This window comes from Eubalaena glacialis, chromosome 1 (genome assembly GCF_028564815.1).
Source record: "Eubalaena glacialis isolate mEubGla1 chromosome 1, mEubGla1.1.hap2.+ XY, whole genome shotgun sequence".
NCBI classification, from domain to species: domain Eukaryota; kingdom Metazoa; phylum Chordata; class Mammalia; order Artiodactyla; family Balaenidae; genus Eubalaena; species Eubalaena glacialis.
In genome coordinates this window covers 28,450,785-28,477,817 of record NC_083716.1, presented here as the reverse complement: position 1 = coordinate 28,477,817, position 27,033 = coordinate 28,450,785, and the positions used below count along the sequence as shown (strand labels likewise).

Below are 27,033 nucleotides of genomic sequence, written 5' to 3'. Positions count from 1 at the left end.
AATCCCTTGGTTTTAAACATCATCCATATGTCGATGACTCCCAAATTTATATCGGCAACACAAATCTCTCCTCTGAGCTACAAGTTCTTATATACAACTGCTAATCAAATATTTCCATTTGGATATAGTAAAGATACCTAAAAGTTAGTCTGTCTAAAATAGAATTCTCTATTCCACCATCTCGCCCACCCATCTGTTCTTCCTTCAGTTTTCTTCATTTCAGCAAATGGTACCACCACCCAGCCAACTGATTAACCCCTAAACCTGAAAATCACCCTAGATCCCTCCTTCTCCCTTATTCCCTTCTAATCCATCATTAAGTCTTCCAAATTTTGCCTCCAAAATATATCTTAATCAGTCTATTTTTCTCCATCTTCACCACTGCTCTATTTGAAGATACTATCATCTATCACCTAGATTACTGGCCTTCTCCCTGCTACTCATCCCTGTCACCCAATTCATTCTCTGCATAGCAGCAGGAGTAAACTTTTAAAATCAAAAATTGGATTTTGGCATTCCACACAAAATTTTTCAGTGGCTTCTATCACACTCAGAATAAAATGCGAACCCCTTTGATCCCTGCTCAAAGGCTCTAGCCTAACCACTTCAACTTCATCTCTTCCTACTCTCCCCCTTACTTATCGTGCTACAGCTGCATTAGCCTTTTCTCATTTCCTGGCTTTTCCCCACTTTAGAGCTTTGTAAATTCTGTTTGCTATACTTTGACAGCTTTTTGTTTCATTCTCTGCATGACTGGTTCCTTATCACATTTTTCAGGGCTCAGCTTCTCACCTCCTCAATGAGGTGAGCCACCCAATCCAAAACAGATTCCTTTTTTCTTCTTAGCAATCTATAATTATATATTTATTTACATCTACATTGTTGGTGTTGTCCACTAATAAGTAAACTCCATGAGAGCTAGCACTGTGTCTGCTTTGTTCACCATGTTATAACTAGCGTCAGAACAATGTCTGGCACATAGTAAGTGCTCGATAATATTTTATGAATGAATGCAGACATCTATTTTAACTCAGTAGCTTCCAAACCAATTCTAACACATACTCAAGGTGCCATCCCAACAGGCTTGCAAAGCGGCAGGGAAGTTTAAAAAAAAAAAAAAAAAAAAAAAAAAGTAGTTGGGGCTTCTCTGGTGGCGCAGTGGTTGAGAATCTGCCTGCCAATGCACGGGACACGGGTTCGAGCCCTGGTCTGGGAAGATCCCACATGCCGCGGAGCAACTAGGCCCGTGAGCCACAACTACTGAGCCTGCGCGTCTGGAGCCTGTGCTCGGCAAAAAGAGAGGCCGCGATAATGAGAAGCCCACGCACCGCGACGAAGAGTGGCCCCCACTTGCCGCAACTAGAGAAAGCCCTCGCACAGAAACGAAGACCCAACACAGCCATAAATAAATAGATAGATAGATAGATAGATAGATAGATAGATAGATAGATAGATAGATAGATAAATAAATAAATCCCAAAGTTAAAAAAAAAAGTTAACACTGAACTTGATGGAGTAAACTTGGGACCCACTGTGACCTGCTTGAGCAAGCCACAGCCAGGTTAGTCTTGACCTACCAAAACAAAAGTTTTACTACTTAATAATCTCAAATGTACTCTCCAGCTTGAAGAAAGTTTAAGGCTGCCAACTCAGCCAAGATTTCCCGGGGACCTCTAAACACTTGAGGAATATTCGGACAAGATCGTACATCATACTACACGGTAACCAGTGCCACCTGCTGGTCAATACCATTTTCACGTTTCTGGAGAAAGGTCTCTTAAGCGGGAGCTGCAATTAGCCGTGTGCACTTGACGTGCATATCTCATTTAATTCTCACAATGGTTCTGGGCGGCCAGTACTGATACTATCCGCATTTTACAGAGAAGAAAACTGGCTAGGCCAAGCTGTGCAACCCAACAGCCTCCAGAGCCCAGTGCTTTTAACCATTATACCAGTCTAAACTAAACTCCATGAAGTGTTTAAACCCCAGCCTACAAATTGGGAAGATGGGCTTTTAATCCACTTTGTTCAAAGACATCTGTTCACAAAAAAGGTCCCCGCTGCGGTCAGAATGCCAGGGGCCGGAGGCGTTAAAAGTGGGAGAGCTATGACCACTCAACCAAGAGCTGCACACGCTCGTGCAGTGAAAGAGGACGCCAGCTACCCTTGGCTGTCCAGTCGCTCCGGAGGATGGTCGGCCTCCCCCGCGGCGCGCCGGCGTCAGCACTGACAGGCCTTCCCGCCCAGGCCAGAGGCAGAGACCCGTTGCCGACATTGGGCCCAAGCCAGGTCAGGGCCCAGGGCTGATGGGGGAGGCGCCAGGGCAGCGCTGGAGAGAGGCCGTCTTCGGGCTGAGGCACCCGGGTGCGGCAGGGAGAGCGAGCCGAGTGCAGGCCGAGAGCAGGGCAGGCGTCGTGGGGTCCCCTGAGAGGTACACCGGCAGGAGCCCCGGGAGCGGGGCGGGCCGGAGTCCCAGCGAAGGGCGAGCGCGCCCCGGCACCCTCCCGAGAGAGGGGCGGCGCTCGGGGTCCCCGGCACGGCCTCCCCTCTCAGCGGCCCCGTACAGGCGGGAAAAACCAACCTGCGCGGAGAGCCCAGGCCAGGAGTCTGGCGCGGCGTAGCTGGACCGGGAGCCGGTCTTCTCTCAGGGCTTCGGAGCTCAGCGGGGCGCTGTGGACGGCGGCTGCGGAGGGCCAAAAGTAGTCCTGGCCCGCAGGTCCCACCTCCCACACGCGCCGCCAGGCGCCGGGCCCAGCACCCGGCTGACCCACGGAGAACGTTCCCTAATAGGATTATAGCTTTTAATCGGGCCTCCCTCACCTGTCCTGTGATTGCGCAGTGGGTCAGATCCCGCGACCAGTAAGTTCTGGTCTATTCAATTTGAGTCAGGCTCCGCGGGCAGCCTCTGAAAAGGGAAAATAACTCATTATTTACTTATTGAAGCGGAGAAGACCCGGCCCTAGCTCCAGGAGCTCTCAGTGGAATCCACTTAGTTTAAAAGGTAAAAAGCAATCTAGGCCATAAATAGCGGTGAGTGACTTTCTGCAGCCCAGCAACAACTGGTGCCCCCAACCGTTGGTTGAACTAATTAAAAGCTATAGATGGGCGGGGGGCGAGGTACCAGGGGCTTCCTGGAAGGTTTCAGGGACGAGACGGGTGTCATACGTTGGGGCTTCAAGAAGATAGGTGAACTCCCAGCTAAGAGGAAGGGGCCCAACCGGCTAATAGCGCCCTGGTGCTTCCCATACCATGAATGAAAGGGACTACAGTTGGGGGAGTGGGCTGGATTCAGATTGTGGAATACCAATTCAACTCTGCAGATAATTGGGAGTTACTGAAAATTATGAGCAGATATGCAATAAGATTATATCAGACTAGCAATATGGATCACCATGCAGAGAACAGAGCTGGAGGCAGGGAATCAAATTAGGAGACTAATAGAACAATCCAGGTACCAGGTGATGAAAGCCTGGATTAACATAGTGGCAATGATTGTAAAAGAAAGCTGGACAGGCTCTTGTGACTGATAAAAAGTTGGAGGGGGGGTGATCATATATATTTTTTATATTGATTGAGGGAATTATGGCATTTCCAAATAAAATGTTCTGTAGGCAGCTGAAGATCTTAGACCTAAGTTATTTGATTTAAATTTTTAATTTAATGCATGAATTCTACCACCATATTCCAGCCTGATATACCCCCAAAGATGGTGAGCTGGTTATCTTATGACTTATGACGTGGTCCCAAGTCATTGTGACACAGCTCTAGATTTCCTTTTCACGTGGACATGGGAGTTTTGAACTCAGGACAGAAAAGAATTTAGGGCATTGGTGGTGCCTGCCCACTCTATGTACTAAGTATTTCTTGAACTTCTTAGCACAACAGTGGATGAGAAACAGGGTTGAAAACTGAACCTCAGGCAACACCTCGAAGTAGGGAATGAGGCCAAGGTGTCACTGGAGTGCTCTGAAAGAAATCTGAACCAAAGGCATAAGGTCACAGTTTCAAGTAGGACATGATTTAAAAAAAAAAAAAGTAAAAAAAGTGCACCCTTCTCTCAACCCAGACACCTTAGAAATTCTTTTCACCTCGTTTTACAAATGCCAGTCTCCTCTTCTAGGTAACTTCTTGAAGGCAATTATTTTCTTGTTCAACTTTATATCCCCAGGACCTATCAGTGTCTGATATATATTAGGCAGACAGACGTTTGTGAAATGATTATCAAATGCTCTAAAGGACAGAGAATGAAAACATATAAAAAGCAGTGGAGACCTTCAAAGAGAGGCATTTCAGTAGAAGTACCCACTCCCTGATCTCATAAAGGTCTTTCACTGCCTGAATACCACTAAAGGACCCCTTATTTAGCATGAATGGACTTGCTTCTACAGATCATGTTGAATGTATGCTTTCTTATGAGACAGGTTTTCAGGCAATATCATTGTAATTTAAGAAAATGTCCCTAAAGGGAAGAAAAGAACATAAATTGGTTCTCTTTAAAACAGATGCGTTGAAATAGACCCTCAGGGCTTCCCTGGTGACCCAGTGGTTAAGAATCAGCCTGCCAATGCAGGGGACACGGGTTTCAGCCCTGGTCTGGTAAGATCCCACATGCTGCAGAGCAACTAAGCCCGTGCGCCACAACTACTGAGCCTGCGCTCTAGAGCCCACGAGCCACAACTACTGAGCCCACGTGCCACAACTACTGAAGCCTGCCCGCCTAGAGCCCGTGCTCCGCAACAGAAGCCACCACAATGAGAAGCCCACGCACCACAACAAAGAGTAGCCCCCACTCACCAGAACTACAGAAAGCCCGCACACAGCAACGAAGACCCGACACAGCCAAAAATAAATAAATAAATTAAAAAAAAAAAAAAGAAACAGACCCTCAGAAACATGGTTTTTCTCTTTCTAAGGCTATTATAGGAGCTTGGATGAATCATTAAGGTAGTGAAAGCCATGTATAGGTTCAGTAATAAGTCAATGACTATTCTCTAATTAATAAACATAGGTAATGTCAATTTATCAATTTATAAGAGTCTAGGATTCAGAAGTTGCTTTGGAATAAATACATATTTTCTTTTTTTTAATTGAAGTATAATTGATTTACAATGTGTTTTTAATAAATACATACTTTTTAAAAAATTATTTTTGGCTGTGCTGGGTCTTTGTTGCTGCGCACGGGCTTTCTCTAGTTGTGGCGAGTGGGGGCTACTCTTCGTTGCGGTGTGCGGGCTTCTCATCACGGTGGCTTCTCTTGTTGCAGAGCACGGGCTCTAGGTGCATGGGCTTCCGTAGTTGTGGCACACGGTCTCAGTAGTTGTGGCGCACAGGCTTAGTTGCTCCGTGGTATGTGGGATCTTCCCGGACCAGGGCTCAAACCCGTGTCCCATGCATTGGCAGGCGGATTCTTAACCACTGCGCCACCAAGGAAGTCCCAAATACATATTCTTATAAGAGATATAAGATTAGAGGCAATCACAGCCCTAGGCCAGTCCCAAAACACCTATTTATCCTATAATATACTTGAAACATGTTAGAATATTGTTTTTTAGCTAACCACGTATTATTAAAAAGGTTTTTTATGGGAAATAAATCTTGCTCCAACTTGAGAAGTCAGGAACATATCTTCCTTCTTCCGCAACCCTGTAGATGGGGAAAGGAGCTACCCTTACCACCTGCTGTACAACTGGAACCCTCAACTACTTTTCCCAGTGAAATTAGCAAATCAACATCTTCTTGTGCTTAAGCAGTGGCTATTCCTGGGGAAATGAGGCACAGATACCACAGTACTAAGTTTTATTAGCGATTTCATTAAGGTAAAATCTCTAGGATTGAGGGAGTCAGTTAGGGGGCACAAAGCCCACGAAGCCTCCTCAGATCTCATAGTGAACCACCGGCTCAGGTTCTTTGTTGGGATCGCCACCTCGTTCCAGGTACAGATTATTGTAAGGATACTGCTTTGGTCCCTAAGAAAAAAACACAGGTCAGCAAGAACAACATATATCTATGTAGCCAATACCTGGCTACACCCCACTCTGAGTGAAGAATCACACACAGTAAATGGGTACACGGTAGCCTTTGGTCAGACCCAGCTGGGCTAGAACAGCAGGGACGGCACTCCTCTTCCCTGCTCAGCCCAAGGCAGAGAGAAAGCCTAGATTGTAAGAGAAGTGGTGCCTACACTGTGTGTGTGTGAGTGAGAGTGAGAGAGAGAGGGAGGGAGGGAGAGGGAGAAAGGAGAAAGAGAGAGGGAGAAAGGGAGAGTGTGAGGGAGAGCTTTCTAAATGAGATGATGCATCCATCCATCCCACTCTCTCTCGGGGTCGAGACAGACTCAATCTCCTTTAAGTCACTCAGCCTCTAATGGTTCCACCACTAAAGTGGCCTAGCAAATGAGGCGTGCAGGAGCAGCAGTGGGGGAAAGCACAGAGGAGACACGGCTCGGACGTGCTTTAGGGGCTGCTGGCTTTACCAACAAACAGCTGTCAGAGAACACAGCTCAAGGGGAGGAGAAAAGGGTGATGTGCTTACAGAACTGAAAAATGGAAGAGCCACACTGTGTTTCTTGCTCTCCTGAAGTGAAGTTAGCGCTCACACCAGCCCTATGTGCACTCTCCAGCCTGGGGCCCCTGGGGCTCGGTAGGAAGGCTTGTTTCAGTGCACACAGACACACATGCTACTGTTAGGACATTGATTATCTCAGCACAGGTAGCACTGTGCAGCCAACTGCAAACAGCAGCCTCCTGCTTTCAGTTCCTTTCCTCACAATCTACCCTGTAGACTACTCCCAAATTAATCTTCCTAAAAACCTAGGCTTCATTATGGCATTCTTCTGTTCAGAAACCCAACATGGCTCCCTGCTGCCTAGAGGCAGACCAAGTCATCCCTGTATCCCCAACCCTTAGCACCTTCTGTACCTGGTGCGTGATAGGGGCTTCATAAATATTTACTGAATTAGTGCATCACTATACCATCAAGTCCAGATCCCTTAGCCATGCAGTAAAAGGTGCCCAACCTAACTGATCAAACTCACTTCACAATATTTTTTTTAACACAGCAGTTTTGACACCTCATTTCCCAGGACATCAGAATTACCTGGGAACTTGTTAAATATTGATTCTAGAACCCCATTCTGAAATTACTGAATTAGGCTCTCCAGGAAGTGGGGCTCAGCAATCTGAATTTTTAGTAGCTCTCCAGGTAACCAATGCAGCTGGTTATCTAGGAACTATTTATAAGCCTATTCCACTCCAGCTAACTCACTGTCCTCTTCCTTCATTCTATTTTCTCTCGCCCCAAATGTTCTCTTCAACTTCTCCCCACCATCTAAAATATATATATTTTAGCATCTAGCATAATCCTTCTCCTTAACAGCACCTGATACCCCCAGCATACACATTCACTACACACATATATACACAAAAACTGTGCCAAATTCCTATATATATGTTCCAATGTCATGTCATGTATCTAAATTTTCTTCTTATCCAAATTAAACGTCCTTAAAGCTAGACAGTATATTTTCTTTCTTTTTTTAAATTTATTTACGTATAGTTGATTTACATTGTTAATTTCTGCTGTACAACAAAGTGATTCAGTTATACATATATATACATTCTTTTTCATATTCTTTTCAATTATGGTTTATCACAGGATATTGAATATAGTTCCCTGTGCTATACAGTAGGACCTTGTTGTTTATCCATTCTATTTATACTAGTTTGCATCTGCTAATCCCAAACTCCCAATCCATCCCTCCCCTACACCCCTTAGCAACCACAAGTCTGTTCTCTACAGACAGTATATTTTCTATGTCCTTTACATTCTCTAAAATCTAACTGTCCATGCTTGCAGTAAACATTTAATTGCTTCCAGTACCCTATAGGAAGTGCCCTTCACACCAACAAAGGATAAGCTTTCAACTCGAGATTCCTTGACTCTACCTTAAAAGATCACTTGCTGAAATATTATAGGTAAGTACAGTTCCCCAAATGGCAACTCTAAAGACTAGCTGGCTTCTCCATTCTCATTCCTCACCTAGTCCTACAGTTTCTTCTCACTCAGACTGATCCAAGATGCAGGCAGGAGCAATGCTCTGGTACTTGTACCAGGCCAGTGGGTAAGACCCTCTATAGGCCTTACCAGGAAGTCAAGCTTGGTATTGGCTGGATCCCTACTCCAGAGACTTCATTCCCTCAGGAAACAAGGCTAAGTAAGTGTGGCTGAGGGAGCACTTCTCAGATACTCACCACAGGCTGGTAGGTGGGGTAAGTCTCCCCCACCCAAAACATGAACAGCATGAAGGCCACGAAACCGAAGAGGTGCTTACACATGAGATTCCAAGAAACAGGAGTGGGGGACGTGTCCACACGGTTCCTGATATACATGTCTAGGTCCCAGTGCATCTGAGACAAAAAGGCAGATCACTGTCACATACTGCTCTTCCTGCAAAAGGCATGCAGTCTAGAGTGATTAGAGCCTCATAGAAGGCTTGAAAGGCATTCTACTGCCCTGGGCAATATTCTGAGAGCCACATCTGAGATATTGTAGCCCACAGGACTGGATGCTGGCTTATGTCTAGGTTCCGCTGACCAGAGACAGCTCAGTCATAGAAGTTCACAACTCTTACAATACAGAGCTTTGACTCTTACAATACAGAGCTTTGATTACTCCCAGACATCCCGTTTCACACAACACACAGGGAACATCAGATCTCAGACTGCTGGACCTCGCCTCCTTGGGCAGAAAAACTTTAGTGTTACTTGGGCAGAAAAGTGCCATTTGAGCTACAGAAGACATAGGGAAAAGGAAGGAAGGTCAAATGGGATATGGTTCTCTCACCGGTTCACCCCAGTTCAACCGCAGGTCTGGGTGGTCCCAGTCATACCATGGATCCCTCTCCTGCTGTGAGCGGTCAGGGAGCTTCGGGTAGTCACCATACCTGAGAGACAGCAAGAACTTCTGGACAGGGCTCTGAGCAGCCTCACTCAGACAATTCACAGTCTCCTCATCTCAGAGATGAGAAACCAAGTGACAGAGATAACTGCCTCCCCTAAGGACAGAGGAACTGACCTTCAAATCAAGATCTCAATTTTTTCCCTGAGGTGTACATATTGAGAAATGCTGAGTTAAAGAACCACTGGTAAATATCCCAAATTTCCCCCCAAAAAGACTGTGCCAGTTTACATTCCTACAAACGGTATAAAAGAGATCCATTTCCCTGAATGCCTTCCAATACCAAATTTATCATTAATAAAACAAAATGTTATTTGATAAGTGAAAAAAAATCTCAATTTTTACTCACTAAGCACAGAATAACCGAAGAAGTCCAAATTGTCATTAAAAATTTATGTCAAACTCTGAAACATTTTAACATATGTAAGCTTTTCTTATCTTCTTTCAACAGAAAGAAGAAAAATCATGCAATGTTATAATGTTAGTGCTGGAAGGGAATTTAACAATCAATCACTCTGTTTCCCCCATTAGACAGAAAAAGAAACTGAAGTTCAGAGTCTGAACCTAAGATCACCCAGTTAATTGGAATAAAAACAAAAGGGTGCATATTAGAAAAGCACTTTTCATAGCAACTGTGTTTCTCAACCACAGAGTTGACATACATCTCCAAGTCTCAAACACCTCATGGGTCTTCTTGATAAGCTGGATTTTTCCCCAACAAAACCAGGTTCAACTTATACAGACTGCTACCGAGGCTGCTCTTGTCCACAACACAATAAAAGACATAGGAAATGATGACAACTAGACATGTGTCACAGAAAGTGATTGGAAAACAACAGGACGAATAGGAGCTGCTGAAACCACGGCTGAAAGAGTGATGCTAGGACAGAAAATGAGGGTGATGGTAATCAACTCAGACAATTAACCACAGGGATGTTACGGGGGTGCGGGGGCAAAACCATCAACTGGGGTAAGGGAGTTGGCTATTTAATCTGCTTTAAAGTTGCTACGACTTCCACAGCGCTAACTGCAAAATATTTCTTAAAAGAGAGATATACACGTAAATATAGAGTACTCCATCTACAAATAAGGTTCTCATGACAGGAATCCAGCTCTAGCCTGGTCACGTGCCTGGATGACAGCACCTGAGCCCAGCAGATGCTCAATCTAAATGAAACCTTGCGCTCTGGATGGAGCCAAAGAAGGTTCCTGCTATTCAGGGGTCCTCAAGGGAGCTATTAAAACCTCAGCTTCCTCATCTGAGGAAACAGCCTGAGCCAAGGAGAAAATTGAAGTCCTCTCGGCTGCAGCTGCTCACCCATCCCCTCCCACCTCCCTCCACGGAGAAAAGCGCCCACACCGTTGACTCTGAGGGGTCACGAAAAGGTTCGGGGAAAAGGGTCAGAGTAGAGCTACCCAACCCAGCCGAACTTCTCCCATCACTACCCAGGTGCGAGCAGACCCTATCTCACCCCATGCCATCATCTGGGTACGGCTCGTAGTCTTCCACCCGCATATTATACTTCTTGGCGGCGGCAGCCCGTTCTTCTGGGGTCCTGGGATAGGGTCCCGGGAGCATGTCCTTGGTAATGTGGGAGGCTGGAGAGCAGATGAGGGCACGTCAGAAGCGACCCCATTCCTCCTGCCACTCTGAAGGCTTCAAGCTGCGGTGGCTACAGAGACCGGAACCCGAGGCTTCGAGGGACCAGCAGACCCTCCACCTGTTTTTCTGAATACACCAACTCCACCTCCGCCCTTGCCCGGACTCGGCCGCCGCGGTATCCACAATACCCACCCTCCGTCCGACGCACCAAACCTCAGGCACCCTCCTCCCACACTGAGGCCTCGCCCGTTCTCGCGGACCTGTCCGTGCACCCATCGGCACCACGTTTCGGGATGCCCTTTGCAGCCATCGGACTCCCAGGACACCCGCCCTGGCCGCCGCCATCTTCACCTTCTTCTTGTTTCACCCCCGCACATGCGCAAAGACCTTGTCACGGCGGCTGAGCGGGGCCAAACGCGACAAGGAAGAAAAGTCTTAAAGGTTCAATAAAGGTGGGGCTTAAACGGTGCTAGGAAGCCAGAGGGAAGATGAGCGGTTGGATAGAGGCAGAGAGGGAAAGCGGGAAGGAGAGAAAAACAAGCAGGTCACTGCTTTGACATTTCAGATTGTTATGTCCCTTTTCTACCTCAGCTGACTTAGACGCATCCAGGGATAACGGGCACTCAGAACCTGAGCATCTCAGGTGGACAGCTGACCCACCTACCCCAGGACCGGTACAAGTAAAAGGAGCCTGTCAATCTCTTTTCTGACTGCTTGCCTTTTTCCTCTCCTTCACTGGCAGTTCCTCCTTCCATCCCCAAACGTGATCATTCTTCAAATTCAGCCCTTGGTCTTGTTTGTTCTTGTTTTGTTTTCCAAATTAGTTATCTCCTTCAGTTAGATGCACGGTGCAACACACAAATTGGCCCCGAACTGGTTCTTTTTTGGTTGTTTTATTTTGGCTGCGCGGCTTGCGGGATCCCAGTTCCTCGACCAGGGATTGAATCCGCGCCCTTGGCGGTGAAAGCGCTGAGTCCCAACCACTGGACCACCAGGGAATTCCCCCAAACTGGTTCTTCAGTTTCAGTCTCGTGTTTACATCCGAATGTCCCAGTCACCTCAACCCAACAAATGTAAAACCAATCCTATCATCTGAATCCACCTCAGATTTGCTAGAATTCGCTCAGATTTACTAGGACTTGGATAAATACATTTCAAGCCGATCCACAATTAGCGAACACTAGCCTAACAAAAGAATTGGGGGGGGGGAATTATTGTTCGCATATGAATATGTGTTCATTTTATCTACACAAGTATGATTTGCATAATTTACAGTACAAATATGCACATATTTACAGGAAGTTTTAGGGTGATCACTGTTTTGGAGTAGAATCCATTATTATAGACATTCCCAAATATATATCAGAGCAATAAAAACTGATATATACTATTCAGTATATGAATTTGGGGGAGAACTACTTTACAGCAACTTGCCCTCTTGTAAATGAGAATCGAATGGATGTTCAGAATGGTTGGACGACATCTGCATTCAATCAATAGCAAACACTGATCTAATTCGGTCAAGATAGACAAAAATGCCTTTAAGTAGGTGAGATGGTGACACAGGCAGAAAAATCAAATGGTGCCAAGCCAAAAGAAAACCGTCTTTGATTTCGAAAGAATTCAAGTTGCCATATATCTTTTGCCGAGGCTTTCGGAGCAACCTTTACCCAACATCTATCTATCGGACAGTTGCTTTTCCTTCTGACTTCCTTAGGTGGGTCAAGTTTGCGTCTCTCCCCATCCATCAGTGTAAAATTTAATGCCCCACTAAACTTGCCTCCTTCTTTGCCTGTTGTGTAGGCCTGGGCACACTGAGGCAGCAATAATTTGTGAATTGGTTAACCCGATGATCACCCCTATTCAGTGGGACTAACGTCTAGTCCCGGGTCTTCGGGGGCGGAGCGTAGGGTGTAGAGCTATAGGTTAACATTAGGAGGCGCTCGCCCAGGGCTCGGCCCCGCGTTCTTAGTGTCTGGAACGCTCTCTCTCGCAGCCTAGCTCTATGGTTTCCGTTGTGTTTTCCCCGGAATAGGCGGAGCTTCCACTTCCGGTGGGGCCGTCCCTAGCGGCGGAGATGGCGGCGACTGCGGCGGAGGTTGCGGCCTCGGGCTCTGGAGAACCCCGGGAAGAGGCTGAAGCCCCCGGCCCCGCCTGGGATGAGTCCCAACTGCGCAGTTATACCTTCCCGACCCGGCCCATCCCGCGTCTGAGTCAGAGCGACCCCCGGGCGGAGGAGCTTATCGAGAATGAGGTAGGGGGCGGGGCCGCGTCGAAGAGGGGGTGGGGGATGGGGGCTGGGGGAAGGGACTAGGTTGGGAGGAGAGGTCAAAGGCGAGTGGTGATGGAAGGGAGGGGTTGTGGACTAGGCCGGGTTGTGGACTAGGGCCTAAGGGGAGATGGAGAGGGAAGCGAGGAAAAATGGGACTTGCGGGGTTCGTGCTGGTTAACAGGAGAAGTAATTTTGAAGTTGGGACGTATTGGAATCTTGGGACAAGAACCCACTAGCTCCTTGGGACGACTTCATTTGTTTTTTCCACTTAGGAGCCTGTGGTGCTGACCGACACAAATCTTGTGTATCCTGCCCTAAAATGGGACCTTGAATACCTGCAAGAAAATATTGGCAACGGAGACTTCTCTGTGTACAGTGCCAGCACCCACAAGTTCTTGTATTATGATGAGAAAAAGATGGCTAATTTCCAGAACTTTAAGCCGAGGTCCAATAGGGAAGAAATGAAATTTCATGAGTTTGTTGAGAAACTGCAGGATATACAGGAGCGAGGAGGTGAAGAGAGGTAAATTCCCAGGTCGTGGTTTTCCATTGGATCTAGGGCATCTGTTTTCCTTTCCTTTACTTATCTGAGGATGAGTTTTCTAGCTTGAGGGATGATGGAATGACTAGACTTGAACTGTGATTCTCAAGTTTGTTGTCTTCATAAAGTGAGAGTCACACTTGCCTAGCAGAGTCAGGTAGGTGAATGAAGTGAGTGAAGTTGTTTGGGTGAAAGCTATGATGAAGCTGAAGGCATATACCTTATTCAAAGTGCGAAGTCATTACTTGACTCTTGTTTCCATTTTGGAGTGCAGTCCCAGGGTTGCCAGATAGTCTGATTTTTTTCAAGAGAAACCAGAAATCAGTATTTTTATTTAAAATCTTTTTGACTTTTAAATGTGGGCAGCTAATTCATATTTTTTAAAATGCTGCAAGAGGCCAATTTAAAATATCTGTCAGTAGATTTCCTGAGATTACGGGTTTGCAACCTTTGTCCTAAAATATTTGAATGGGGGCAATGCAGGCTGAAAAGTTGTATAGGTGAGGGTGGGGAGAATATTGATGTGTTGCGTTGTATTGATGATAGCAAGCACAAGACATATACACACACGGGAGTGACTCTTTCTCTCTACCTTTATCTCTCTTTATGAGGGCAGCCTCTTATGTAGGTCCCAGACAACATTCAGTCCCACAAAATAATGTTGCCTCTGGGGAATTGCTGTCACTGAGTACTTGATGGTGAATGACTATCTCTGTCTCACATTTGGTGCCCAACCCTGGGCTTTTCTGCACTCTCCAGCCTCAGTTCTCTTCCTGACTCTGTTAGCAGTATGTGGCAGAGTGAAAGGATTTGAAACATACTTTTTTATTTTTATTTTTGGCTTCCTGACTCTTAGCTGTTGTCATAATGATGGAACTTTGACCGGAAGAGTTTCCAGAATCTGAACTATGGTTGATTTGTTCTTTATGTCTTATAGAGACTGGTTCAGTTGAATCATCTCATGCATTAATGTCCTCAAATTTACCACAGTGCGTGCGCGCGTGCGCATACACACACATACACCCAATGTTGAGAAGAGAGATTGATTTAAATGATGCTGGTGGAGTGTAAAGCTATTGATTGAACATATGCACTGGAATGAGCATGAGATAAGACACACGAGTCCTCTGGTTCCTCAGTCACTTTAAGTTTCTTGCTTCCTGTAGCGAGAGCATTTTGCCTAAGTCTGAACTATGAGTGTAGTCTGTACTTTATGGATGATTTAAGGAAAATTTTTTACTATGTGCAAGATTTGCCCTATCAGCTGACTTTAGCACCAGCCACCTCTATTGTATAATTGTACAGCTTGTTATGATTCTGGGGTGAAGGGTGTTAGGATCCTCTTTGAGCTATTTTGAGGATTTACTGTTAAGGTTTCACAGGAATTGCTTAGATTCCTGTTTGGGGAGTGTTCCTGACTCTTTCAGAGTTGCTTGAGAAATATTTGTATGAATATATGTACATCATAATCTCTGGGGAACGTTCCAAGGTTGCATTCGAGTCTTGAGGGTTCCATGTCCCCAAACAGGTAGCTGTTTCCAACTTGTCAAGATTTTTAATTAATGTTGCCTCAAACATTGTGATTCCAGGCACTGGGATACCTTTGAGCTTTTGAAGTAATGCTCTCAGGACCATTACTTCTTTTTCTTCACATTTGCCCCATAAATAATGTTTCTTTTGGGGCTTGATCAAGTGTGTTTGGCTTTTCATATCTATTAAGTAACTTCTTACCTTTTTCAGGCATGTTAGGGGCCTTGGGTCTGCGGAAACCTTAGTGAGGTATTTTTCTTCAGCTATAGATGGCTGCTACAGATAGGTGGCTGAATCAGTTAAGATAAACTAGGCTTCAGTCCAGGGCTCAGCGACTTGAAGCAACAAAGGTTTATTTTTCACTCATGCTACATGTCCATCTCAGGTCACCTGGAGACTCTACTTACATCATCTTTTGCACTTTGGGACACAGATTGCTGTAGTAGTTGCCATTGGAAACTTTGCAGTTGCTGTGGCAGAGGGAGAGTGATGTGGTAGTGTGTACTGGTTCTTAAAATTACAGTTTGGAAGCAGCACCGGTCACTTCTGTGGACATCTCATTGGCCAAAGCAAGTTATATAAGCAAGCCTTGCTTCAAGGAGATGAGGAAGAATAACTCTCACAGGGAGGGAACTAGTTCTTGGTGAACAATAATACGAGCTGCCAGAATGGCCATCAAGGGCCAAAGGGGATGTCTCGCGCCCCGAGAGTTTCTGGAACAAGACTGAGTCATCATTCTAGGGTCTGTGGGTAGGCTTCGAGGAAATCTATGAAATTATATTAAAGTTCAATGTGTACATTTTTATGGGGAACCTTGCTTGGATTCTTTTTTTTTCTTCCTTGTATTCTTAAAGGATTCATACTGTGACCCAGAAAAAGTTAAGCATCACTTCTCTAAAATATAAAATTTGGTGTTGAACAGAGCTCAGAGAAGGATAGGTACGGATTCAGTTCTGTGAGAGTCCCATGACTGCAGCTGTTCTTTGTGGGAGATGTTGGTATGGGCTTGGGTTTGGATTTCCAGGTTTGAGAGGCCATGCCAGGGACAGTGTGTACATGCACTAATGGGATTTTCTTCTTGGGGAACATAGGTTGTATCTGCAGCAAACACTCAATGACACTGTGGGCAGGAAGATTGTCATGGACTTCTTGGGTTTTAACTGGAACTGGATTAATAAGCAACAGGGAAAGCGTGGCTGGGGGCAGCTGACCTCTAACCTGCTGCTTATTGGCATGGAAGGTAAGAAATCTTTCAGAAAGCAGCATGGCTTGGGGTCATATGAAGTGATTTCTGAACCTTTCCCCACCACTTATTCGCTCCATGACTTTCAACAAGTCACGTAACTTTCTTAAGTCTCAGTGTCCTAATTTGTAAAATGAACACGGTAATATCTTATAATTAACTATGAAGATTAAATGAGGTAACGTATGTTATGTCAGGTACTCTAAAAAGAAAGTTCCCTGTTCCCTTCCTCAGCTGCTGTGTGAGTATATATATTCAGATATTAGGGATCTCTAAAATTCTGTTGTTTTCTATTGGATCTGTCTATATTCAGAAGATTTTTATCCCACTAGAAGAGGGAAACATTTTTCCAATGTAAATTGAACCTTATCATTTGAACAGATAATACATTAATGGGGTTAAATTCAAAAGGTGTAAATAGGTATGTAGTGATAAATCTCTCTTCCATTTCTATTTCCCAGCCTCTCAGTTTCCTTCCCTCCCTGGAGGCACCATATGTTATTAGTTGCTTGTGTATCCTGCTAGTGGATTTTACACGTACATAAGCAAATACATGAATACTTTTTTTTTTTTTTAATAAAAAGAGGAACCTTTAAACTCCAATCAGGAGAAGGAGAGCTACTTACCAGCCAGGGTCATTGTCTTATTCTTATTTTCATTTTCTGTCACTTGCTCAGTGCCAGGCCCATAGTAGGTACTTAGTAAATGGTGAGTAAATTGGGTTGAACAAGGAAGCAGAGTAATTACCTATTGTCATTCACCACTAGGCTCTGAAGTCTCTTCTTCCCCTTTGATTGTCCTTTCTTCAGATTTGGGTCCTTTGCTGCCAGTGTTAATAAAAGCTTCCAGCAGTGCAACTTATGAATTGACCCTTAACCTGACCCTTTGAAACCAACTCTTGGTTGACCTGCCAGGAGCCAGTTCTTGTTTACTTGACTCTGAATTTTTATGTTGCCTTCCTATCCTGTGGTGTAGAGAGCAGGGAAACAGATCCCTCAGGTAGAGATGAAAGAGCAAGTCTCCTTTGAGGATGCATATGGATCTCTGCACTTAGGAAAGCAGCTGTCTTGGCCCACCCAGGCAGACCTGGGGAATGTTTTCTAAACTCCATTCCCTGCAGAGGTCCCTTGATCTCTCAAAGATTGTGCAAAGGATAAACATCAGATGCAGCCCCACTTACAAAGAGTAGATGGAGCATACATATGCTAGGGCAGAACTAATTCAGGATGGCATTTTAAATAATTTGCCTTATTCAAAGTATACAACTCTCTTCAGGAATCTGATATGCTTCCCTCGATGAGAATCAGCGCTCCAGTGTTGATCTAAAGAAGTGTTGCAATCCCACAGGTGTGATGAAGTGGGAGCAGAGGTTGAGAATCTTTGAGCTCCAATAGAGCTACCCAAAGCAAGTACATATTCGTACAACTTAAAATGACTGATTAACTCCATCAAAGAAGATCATGCATGCATTGCTGATACCAGTCATTTCAGTTGTTTCTAACTCTCGTTTTTTTGCTGCCCTTGAATTCGTGCCATAGTCAAGAAGAGTACAAGTACAGGTTCCCTTCACCTGTCTAAAAGAGCATTCCTGTGAAACCTTCTATAAACCGAGATGATGCAAAACAAAGAAGCAATTACTTTAGGACACATCTTGCTAATGGATGCACAAAGTAAATCGAGATAAAGCACAGATGCTCACAGACACAGTTCAGAGCTATGGTGGCTTGATGCTGAGATGCTGAGTGTAGTTGCCAGGGGAGGAGATTGGCAGTACCACTCTCACTGCTTGCGCTTGCTGTCTCTATGATGGCTCGCTGCCAAACAAACACTGAATGATATTTTTGCTTTTTTTTTTTTCATAAAAATGAAAAGGATTCTTTGGTTTCCAAATTTCCAATCCAAATTCTTTGGATTTCTTTTGGTTAGCAAAAACAGGTACAAATGTAGGTCTTTTGTAAACGCAAAGTGACGTAAAGCGAACTTTTGAAAAGCGGGGCGTACCTATACAGAGTATATTATTTTGCCATACTTGTATCACTTTGATGTGCAGTTGCTTCCCGTAAGGGCAGCAGTCATCACTTAAGAAAGTCTACTTTGCTAATTGATGGTGAACTTTTAGCCAGTGATGTTTGCTACTAGACTTATCACCCATTAAAAGTGTAGCACCTAATTGGCTGAGAGTTGTAATTACAGTCTCCCTGATTTTGCCTGCAATTTTGATTTGGAACCCTTTGCTGAGAGGGCAAGCTGGGTTTCTCTCCAGCACTGGGGCCTATGTTCCATCCTGTGCAATAGAGTTACTGCTCTGAATAAGAAAATGTCTGTCTTCCTACAGGAAATGTGACACCTGCTCACTATGATGAGCAACAGAACTTCTTTGCTCAGATAAAAGGCTACAAGCGATGCATTTTGTTCCCTCCGGATCAGTTTGAGTGCCTCTACCCATATCCTGTTCATCATCCGTGTGACAGACAGAGCCAGGTGAGCTCGTGTGGTCTGAGGAGGGTGTAGAACTCCTTTGAGATCCAAGGCTGGCATGTCTTTCCCCTTCTCTGTGGAGGTATGCCAGGTTTGGACAAACTCAGAGGACAATTTCACAATGTAGTTTATATATTCCAGGTCCCTGTGGTGGTCCCCAGATGTTTAGGGCAGACCCCATCAGTGATGCTGGTGGACTCTGGTTATTCTGTTTGATTGAATTATAAGTTCTTGGAACAAAATGTGTATGTCTCCATTGGATTTAATAATTGTTTACTTTTGTCATGGATGCTACTTCTTTTTGATAAAGAGAAGGGTGAATAGAATTGAGATATGTCACTTAATGTCTTTTCTGGATCTCAGTGAGGTGTGTGGTTGACTTTGTGGCCAACCAGAGAGCGCCTCTCCTTTCTTGAGGAGAAAACCGCTTAGCTACCTCGTGTAGAAATCTTTGCTGGTTAGAATATGTATTGGGGGAAAAGTTTCTGAAGGTTTGGGTGAAGAATGAGTCCTAATTTCTCAGATCTGCAGGCCATGAGTAGGTTTTCTGACCTTTAAACTGTGATGATTGGCTTCTGACCTCAGGAGCACTGAGGCTTAGTATTCTTTATCATTTAACATTCAGCAATGCCCATCTTCTTAGGTCGTTTTCTGAGAGAGTTTGTGTATGTTTAATGTGTGTTGTGTCTTCTGCTGGATATAAATTCTAAAGACTTTTTTAAGGCATCTTTCTTGACTACCAAAGTTACTGATAAAAATTTGGTGATTGACTGATTTTTTTTTTTCTCTTGAACCTCTCAGGTGGACTTTGACAATCCTGACTACGAGAGGTTCCCCAATTTCCAGAACGTGGTTGGTTACGAAACAGTGGTTGGCCCTGGTGATGTTCTTTACATCCCAATGTACTGGTGAGGATGGGGCTAGGACTGGGGGCTTTTAGGGAGCATTCTTTCCCATTCCCTGGAAAGCCTTATCCATGTCTCTTCTTTTGAGTTGTGGCAGGATTGGACTTATGTGATATACAGGAAGGTTGGCATATCCAGATGATGAGCATACTGAACATGGGGGAAATGACAATACTGTTTCTAGACAAGATGACAGTTCCTCAAGTCCAAAGAGATCCCAGAGGCTTGAGGCTAGAGAAACTGTTCTTGACTCTTTGGTATTTGAAGGCTGAACACCACTGCCTCTAGCCCCAGGGTGTGTTTGATAGGATGAGTGTGAAGATACTGTCTTCATTATATCCCTTAGCAGGATTCTACCTAGTTTCAGAGGATCCCTCCCTCTGAAAAGTATTGGTGGCAAACAGGAGCCTGTTTATTTTCTTGCAGGTGGCATCACATAGAGTCATTACTAAATGGGGGGATTACCATCACTGTGAACTTCTGGTATAAGGTGAATATGGTTTTTTTCGTAGATGGGAGTGGGGTGAGGTAGGTGTAATAAATTATTTAGGGGCAGGGTGGGGAGGTTGGCTATCTCTGGAAGTGATTCCCAGGTCTTTGGGGGAGCTGGAGAGGGTGGGGTTGAACTGGGTTTCTTAAGGGAGGATGGTGCTAGGAACAATGGGTGACACTGAAGCCTGCTAAAGACATTTCCTGAGCTGCTGCTTCCTTTGCAGGGGGCCCCCACCCCTAAGAGAATTGAATATCCTCTCAAAGCCCATCAGAAAGTGGCCATAATGAGAAACATTGAGAAGATGCTTGGAGAGGCCTTGGGGAACCCACAAGAGGTATGTGGCTGCCCCAAGATGGCACTCCTGTGACTCAGTGGGCAGAGTGACCAGGGAGAGTCAGGATTGGTGTCACAGTCTGTGTAGCTCTTCTGTTTCAGTGTCTGTTATCCTGTTTCTTCATAGAGGTTATGGGTATGTTCAGAAAATCCTTGTTTTCTGATGAGAGCTGGGCTTGACTGGCGGATCAATTATAATCTGTTCCATGCTAGTAGTAATGTTCCGCATGGGGCTTGTGTGCCAGCTGGGGACCCCCGAGGGGATTCTTTTGGAATGGGAAGCGAGCAGTAAAGCATCTACTCACACGCTCCCAGCTGTGCCAAGACTGCTCTAGGTAATGTTGAGACCTGCTTCCCATGCAGGTGTGCCAGTGGCCCATTGGGTAAATGGGGGAGGTTTGTATTTGTAATGCTCTTACCTCTGTCCTGTGGATAGCCTCAGCATTCAGAGCACCTGTGGGCTTGGGAGATCGCACCAGCCCCGATTACAAATGATCTTTTCAGGATATAGAGTCACTTAAGATTCTTAAGTCACATTTACAAAACATGCATGTAAACACTCGGGGTGTCTGGGATTATGAGCTCCTCTGACCTTCTGTCTGTCAGTTTGGTTCTGCTTACAAATGTAGGGTATTGTGAGAGGGAAGGTAATACAAGATGGACCCAGAGGAGAGGGCCATGCTCCAGAATACTGAGTTGACCGCTAGGAAGAGAGTTGGTTAGAGGGTTTACAAGATTGAATGGAAGCCTTGTCCTTGCCCTTGGCTGGACATCGATGTCTCCAGACACACCTCATCTGGCTCCGGGGCTAGGGGACAGGCAGTTCTGACTGGCTCCTCATGTTTTTTCACAGGTGGGGCCCTTGTTGAACACAATGATCAAGGGCCGATACAACTAGCTTGCCAGGAGTCGAGGCCTCCTGCCAGGTGACTGCTAGCCCGTCCACACCGCTTCATTGATGAGGACAGGAGACTCCAAACGCTAGTATTGCACGCTGCACTTAATGGACTGGACTCTTGCCATGGCCCTGGAGGCAGGTGTTCGGGGCAAGGCAGGGTGGTTGGCACTCCACTCCCATTCGGAGGGACTTCTTACCCTTGCCTCTGTGCCCCAGCACCTTCCCTCTCTGCCCCCTAAAGTCCTGCATTCAGTGTGTGGAGTCCCCAGCTTCTGGTTGTCATCATGTCTGTGTGTTAGTCTGTCAACCTTGGGATGTGTGTGCGTGTGTATGCCTGCACACGCGTGTATGTATTTGTTCCTTGCTCCCTCCTTCTGGGTCAGGATGCCACCTCTGGCTCTCAGCTCTGTCTCCTGCAACCTCAGTGCCTCAGCCTGAGAGAGGGGAGATGTTCTTGGACGCCCACTGCATCTGGGCTACAGGGCCACAGCTATCCTAACCATGAGGTCATTCTGCCCCCTCCCAGTTTTCACAGAGTGAGGCTCTAGGCTGTTGGGAATGGCTACTGAGACTCTAGTGGGGAGAGGGAGAGTGGGGAGGGTTGCCTTTGAGAGCCTAAATAGCTTCCTAGGAGAGCAAATTAGACAGGGTTCCAACTTGAACCTTCAAGCTCAAGCCATACACAGAAAAGAGCCTTGGGACACAGGAACCAAGGATTGTGCATAACTTCCAAATTACAGACACATACAGCTTCTTTCTTTCAGCACCAGCTCTTGTTCTCTGTCCTGGGTGCCAGAGGAGTCATCCTAGCAATGGCTTCTCTAGGTTCTACGGGTGCAAGCCTCTGTGTGGATGTGTGTGTGGATGTTTGTGCCTGTGTGCATGCATGTGTGTCCACACTGGCCTGCCTCTCTGCTTACCAAGTTTCTACTGGTTAACCTTGTCCAGTGGGACATACGGCGGGAGCCCCAAGGCAGTGGTGCCTGACTTGGTCTAAAGCTTTTAAACTCATTTTTAGCCATTGGATGTTGGTCAGGCCTCGCTGCAACCTGCCTGAGGCCAACTGGCTAGAGCCTCCAGGTCCAATGACCCTCCCTGCCCAGGCCACGTCCTCTGTGTCTGTGGAGCTTCTTGGCTCAGGAGACAAAATGGGGTCAAGCCTAGGCAGCTAACTCACCACATGTCATCCACCTCATGGCAAGGGCAAAAATGTAGCCTTGCCTCTTAAAGCCAGCGCCTCTGCCAGACCCCACTGTAATGTTCCACAAACACCCTCAGAAGTCAGGGCAACTGGTGGAGCATGGAGAGGAATTTCCTTTTCTGTTCATAGCTTTTCATTGGAACCCCTCTCAGGGCTGCAGCTTACAGCTGGGCAGCTGTGCACTGCACAACTCGAAGGGCCGTCATTCACACCTGTATAATGGAAGTGGGGCCCCTGGGATTGGGCAGTGTGGTGGCCCTGCGTCTGCTCACCTCCACTCCCATCTCCACGCCCCTTCTCTCTGGAAGGAAAAAGGAGTTGGAAGTCTCTGGGTTCATTTTTTCCTTTTTTTTTTTTTTTTTTGCCAAAGGTTTACTTCCAGTGTCTGAGCTATGGCTCTCACCCCCAGAGCTCAGTTCACAGTTACAGTGCACTGATGGACTGAGAGGATGCATATGTGTGTGTGTGCATGAGCGCACTTGTGTGTATTTTGGGGAGGGGTGTTTACTTTTAGTACCCCATTCTGGGGTTCTCTGATGCAGTGTGGGTGTTCAAACATGGTACCTTCTCAAGTGTAGTTCTTTCAAATATAGCCAATGCTGGAAAATGTGATTGCAGTGATCTCCATCCCTCCATGTCTTTTGGGAAAGAGGAACGCAGCAAAGAAAACAAGGCAGACAGAGGATAAATTGGCCACAAAGACACTTTGAAATATAGCACATTATTTTCCTTCTCAGCAGCTCTGCTGCATCCCTTGCTCATTCCTCAAAGGTGTGGGTGATGTGCAGCAGGGAGGCGTGGTCTCTCAGCTGCTCCTCTCTGGGTGCTGTGCTGACCCAGGTCTGCATGAGGGGGAGGGACCTTCACAGGTTGGGTCCTGATCCTTGGGTAATGTGTCTGGGTTCATGTCCAGTAGTGATCCCTGATTATTAGATACCTAATGTGTGCCTAGTGCTTTTAGTGCAAGGTAGGTATTCTCATTTTACAGTTCAAGAATAAGCAGTTAGTGGCAATCAGGATTCAAACCTAGTACTGTTTGGCTGCAAACCCCCTGCTGTTCTTTTCCACCAAACTACATTGATTCTCCTACTGTACCTCCTTTGGACTACAGGCAGCAGGCAGTGTCTAGTACAGACAGGCTTAGCCCAAAAGGATACAGAAGATACAGCTCAGGGTGAAAGCTCTTCTGGGCTCCAGCTAAAGACTTCTTGGGAAAACTGCCAGGAAGCCATATTATGAGTTAAGAGTTCTGGAAGAAGTTACAAGGAAACTGAGTTCTAGATCCCATTGGTTACTTGTGTGTCCTTGAATAGGTCCCATAACTTTTCCCAGCATGCTTCTGCATCTGTAGAATTGAAGATCTAGATCTAGATATTCACTAAGAACTTTGATTCATGTTCTGCTGCCTCCGTTTCTCCCAATGAAGAGATTGAGGCTCTTCCCTTCACATACCTAGGTTAGGGCTGTTCAGGCTCAAATTCTACTCGTAGCAGAGTAGAACGTTTCTGCTCTTGTTGCTTACTCTATCCTAGCTGGCAGTGTGAGGGCAGACACATGAGGGGAAGCTGGGGGTTTGGGCCTGTATGAGGGTCAGCCATGTTGCAAGATCCTATTTTTACACCAGCAGGTACAGAGGAAACTACTCTTTTGTGAAGTCAAATATTTGTTGGGGGGTTGAAGTTTGGGGGGTGGAGGAGGGGCTGTTCTGGGCATCAGTTGAGCAGATGCCCAGGATGCCTGGGGGAGACCAGCTTCCCCTACAAATCAGAGCTCTAAATTACAAGGTTTTTACCAACACGAACAGTTGGGGGAAGTCGTCTGCTCTCATTTGCGTAATGGTTTCTGTCACTGGTGATTAGACACAGGATGAAGGAAAAGAAATTTGACAATTAGGAATGAGCGATCATTAATCTGAATCTGTTAGGAGACAGGGGAAGGATCCTTATCAGTGGGCCAACCCAACATGAGGAGACCCTCCCTCTGCCCCCTCAGAGACTCTTGGGCCATATACACTTTCACTGTTCCCACCATAAGCTGAGCTGGTATTTTCTTAGCAAAGTCTAGGTGGGCCCAGTCCCCAGGCTGAGGTGGATACAGGAACAGACATCTAGAGGCATGAGCCAACAAAGGGTGTCAAATGCAAGTGATAGGGCAAAGAATAGCAAATAGAATGGTTTTGACATGTGTATGCTGTTTGTGGAAAATGTTTTTGTAATCAACACTCCAGATACCCCACCTGTGACATGTATTTGTTACATTCCTGCACTGCAGGGTGTGGAGAAAACCTGCTCTTTTATCCTCCAGGAGCCTCTGCTTAGTTGGAGAGGAAATCACATGAAACACCCAGAGGTTATGAAGCCATGTGTGGTGCCCCCTATGAGGACAAGGTTAGAGACTGTTGAGAGAGGAGGAAGATCAGTAGATAGCAAACCTCAGCCTCCAGGCTCCTCCCAGCCCCTGGGCTCCCCAGGGAGGACTCTTCATCCTAGGCTCCCAGCAAGGATGATTCTGTCCCTCCCCCCTCGCACGTCATTGCAGCTGTAGTTATGTGGAAGGCACGGAGACCCCTGCCCAGATGTGTGAGCAGGTGATGAGATGAACTAACAGGCTGAGTGTTAACGTGTGGAGAGTCCCAACTTGGATCTTCTCAGGTCTCCGTGTCACCTCATCTCTCATCTCTCTGTCTCTTCAAACATCGTGGACAGGATTTGCACCAGTTATTTGTTTCTCAGTTTTGTGGCTTATATGTTGGTGGGTTCCTTAGATCAGTGGCTCCCTCAAGGATTGGAGGCAGGGGTGATGGTGATGGTTGGTTGTCTCATCAGAATGTGAACTTCCCATGGATAGGGCTGTGTCTCTCCCCTTGGTAACTTTCCTACCTCTGGTTTGTCTACCCTTCAAAATCCATTGCAGGGTTTAGTAGGGCTGCAGAGAGTGGCCCTCAGGGACCAGTTTTACCCAAACAGGGTGGATACTGGGATGCTCCTAAGAAGTGCTCATGGGCTTCCAGAGGCCCTGGTCTTTCTGCCCATGTCATCTTCCCTTTTTCCGGAACCTCCAGTTCTTGCCCCCCAGTCCCTGCCTACTTCTCTGGTATCCTCTCAAACTGCCTGCTCTAAAGAGATGTTCCAGCTTCCTTTTCCAGAGTCCCCCCAGTTTCTCTTACTTATACTCTCCCTGCCTAGGCTCTTCAGCAGCCTCTTCACCAAGGTCCTTTTTCTTAAACATTTGCTTTCTCAGAAGCTCCCTGGCTGCAGGTGTTTGGATTGACTTTCTCTAGGATCCCTTCATGTTCCTTTTCTGATCTGCAATAATTCGTTTACCCACGGTTAGTCCATTTGTTCTGTGTCTGCTCTGTTCTCTTGCCATTCCTTTGTCACTTCTGTACATCCTGGTTTAGCTTTTCTCAACTCTGGGAGCCCTTTCTGCTAGTCTTCAGCCAGTTCTGTTTAATCTTCATAGGACTTAGAATCTTCAGCGGAGCCCTGCTGAGCACTTTTGGTGCATTTCTGGGGGACAAAGCCTCAGACACTGGCAACCTTGAGGACCAGGGGTCTGTGGTTAGTGAGGCCTCCGGAGATGGGTGAGAGGAGGGAACCTAGAGAATCATGGGCAGTGGAGAACCAGTGAGGGGAGATTGAGCAGGAGACTCCCCAGGAGTGGAGCTGGGCCTGGCAAGCCTGGAGGGAAGAACTGAAGTTTGTGTTTCCACATACATGCATCTGTGTGCCTTAGGGTCCAGCAGTTCAGGGATGGTGGGTGTTTTGGGAATGTCTGCTAATTTCTCTCAGGTGTCTTTGGTGATGCTCTGAGTCACCAAATTTGGCTGACTTCTTTGTTTCAGTGTTTGCTGGAAGGGAAATAGCATATTGAGTAGTCATGTGTCAGGAGTGGAGGTCTTCAATGAGAAAGGCCCTGGAAGCTGGGGTAGCAGGAGACAGGGGCCCAGCGGTCAGCTTATATACCCAGACTGTCACTTCACTCCTCCAGATGTTTAGTACAGTAGCTGATTAAAGACATTTAAAAAAAAATTGGGCCTTGCCTTCTTCCCCACCTGAAATCTAGTCTTCAGGTGATATTTTGGGAAGGAGCATGTGTCCTTTAACTTCCAATGAGAAACAACCTAACAATCTAGTATAGTGTATAAAAACATGGATTTGGGAGTCAGATGTATTTGGTTCAGATTTCTAGCTTTGCTACTTATCAGCTGGGCTTGACCTTGTTGATTGACTTGACCTTTCTGAGCCTCAAGTTTCCTCAACTATAATGATATGTGTGTAGGGGAAGGTGGGTGTTGAAAATATCTACCTCAGGGCTGATGGACTGATCGAAACAATGTTTGTAAAGCTTTACCACAGTGCCTGGCAAACACTTAATAAATGGCTGTGGTAGTGGTTATATTTATTTTGTGACTTATTCAGAAACTTGATTTCAGTGATTCCTTCCCTCTCAAGAGCATAAGGAAGAATAAGGAAATTATGCTGGAGAAACTCATATTGAGATGGGGACAGACAGAAGAGCCTTGGTATCTAAATCCACCCTAGAGGGAGGGAAACAGGGAAGAGTCTGATGCCTTCTACT

General features: G+C 46.0%; 3 protein-coding genes across 8 annotated transcripts in view; 1 reads left to right on the top strand and 2 right to left on the bottom strand.

The window, feature by feature from the left end:
• Nucleotides 1-5,677, bottom strand: part of SEC31B (SEC31 homolog B, COPII coat complex component) — a 34,643-nt gene extending 28,966 nt beyond the window's left edge. For 5 of the 6 annotated variants that reach the window (XM_061206559.1, XM_061206772.1, XM_061206703.1 and 2 more), the window contains exons 1-3: nucleotides 5,132-5,677; nucleotides 2,821-2,905; nucleotides 2,582-2,683 (exon numbers count right to left, since the gene is read on the bottom strand). The gene's annotated coding sequence lies outside the window, so the exon portion shown is untranslated. The remainder of the gene's footprint in view (nucleotides 1-2,581; nucleotides 2,684-2,820; nucleotides 2,906-5,131) is intronic. The other variant, XM_061206634.1, reaches the window with a different exon arrangement.
• A 105-nt stretch (nucleotides 5,678-5,782) lies between these two features.
• On the bottom strand, nucleotides 5,783-10,946 carry NDUFB8 (NADH:ubiquinone oxidoreductase subunit B8). Its single transcript, XM_061206973.1, has 5 exons — nucleotides 10,819-10,946; nucleotides 10,428-10,554; nucleotides 8,842-8,941; nucleotides 8,250-8,405; nucleotides 5,783-5,966 (listed from the first exon to the last, which is right to left on the bottom strand). Exons 1-5 carry the CDS (start codon nucleotides 10,901-10,903, stop codon nucleotides 5,874-5,876), a joined length of 561 nt encoding a protein of 186 aa, XP_061062956.1. The 5' UTR covers nucleotides 10,904-10,946; the 3' UTR covers nucleotides 5,783-5,873.
• A 92-nt stretch (nucleotides 10,947-11,038) lies between these two features.
• On the top strand, nucleotides 11,039-21,359 carry HIF1AN (hypoxia inducible factor 1 subunit alpha inhibitor). Its single transcript, XM_061194251.1, has 9 exons — nucleotides 11,039-11,102; nucleotides 12,594-12,812; nucleotides 13,103-13,353; nucleotides 15,993-16,141; nucleotides 18,480-18,625; nucleotides 19,424-19,530; nucleotides 19,954-20,017; nucleotides 20,244-20,354; nucleotides 21,207-21,359. The coding sequence occupies exons 2-9, from the start codon at nucleotides 12,636-12,638 to the stop codon at nucleotides 21,249-21,251; spliced, it is 1,050 nt and encodes a 349-aa protein (XP_061050234.1). The 5' UTR covers nucleotides 11,039-11,102; nucleotides 12,594-12,635; the 3' UTR covers nucleotides 21,252-21,359.
• The last annotated feature ends 5,674 nt before the right edge of the window (nucleotides 21,360-27,033 follow it).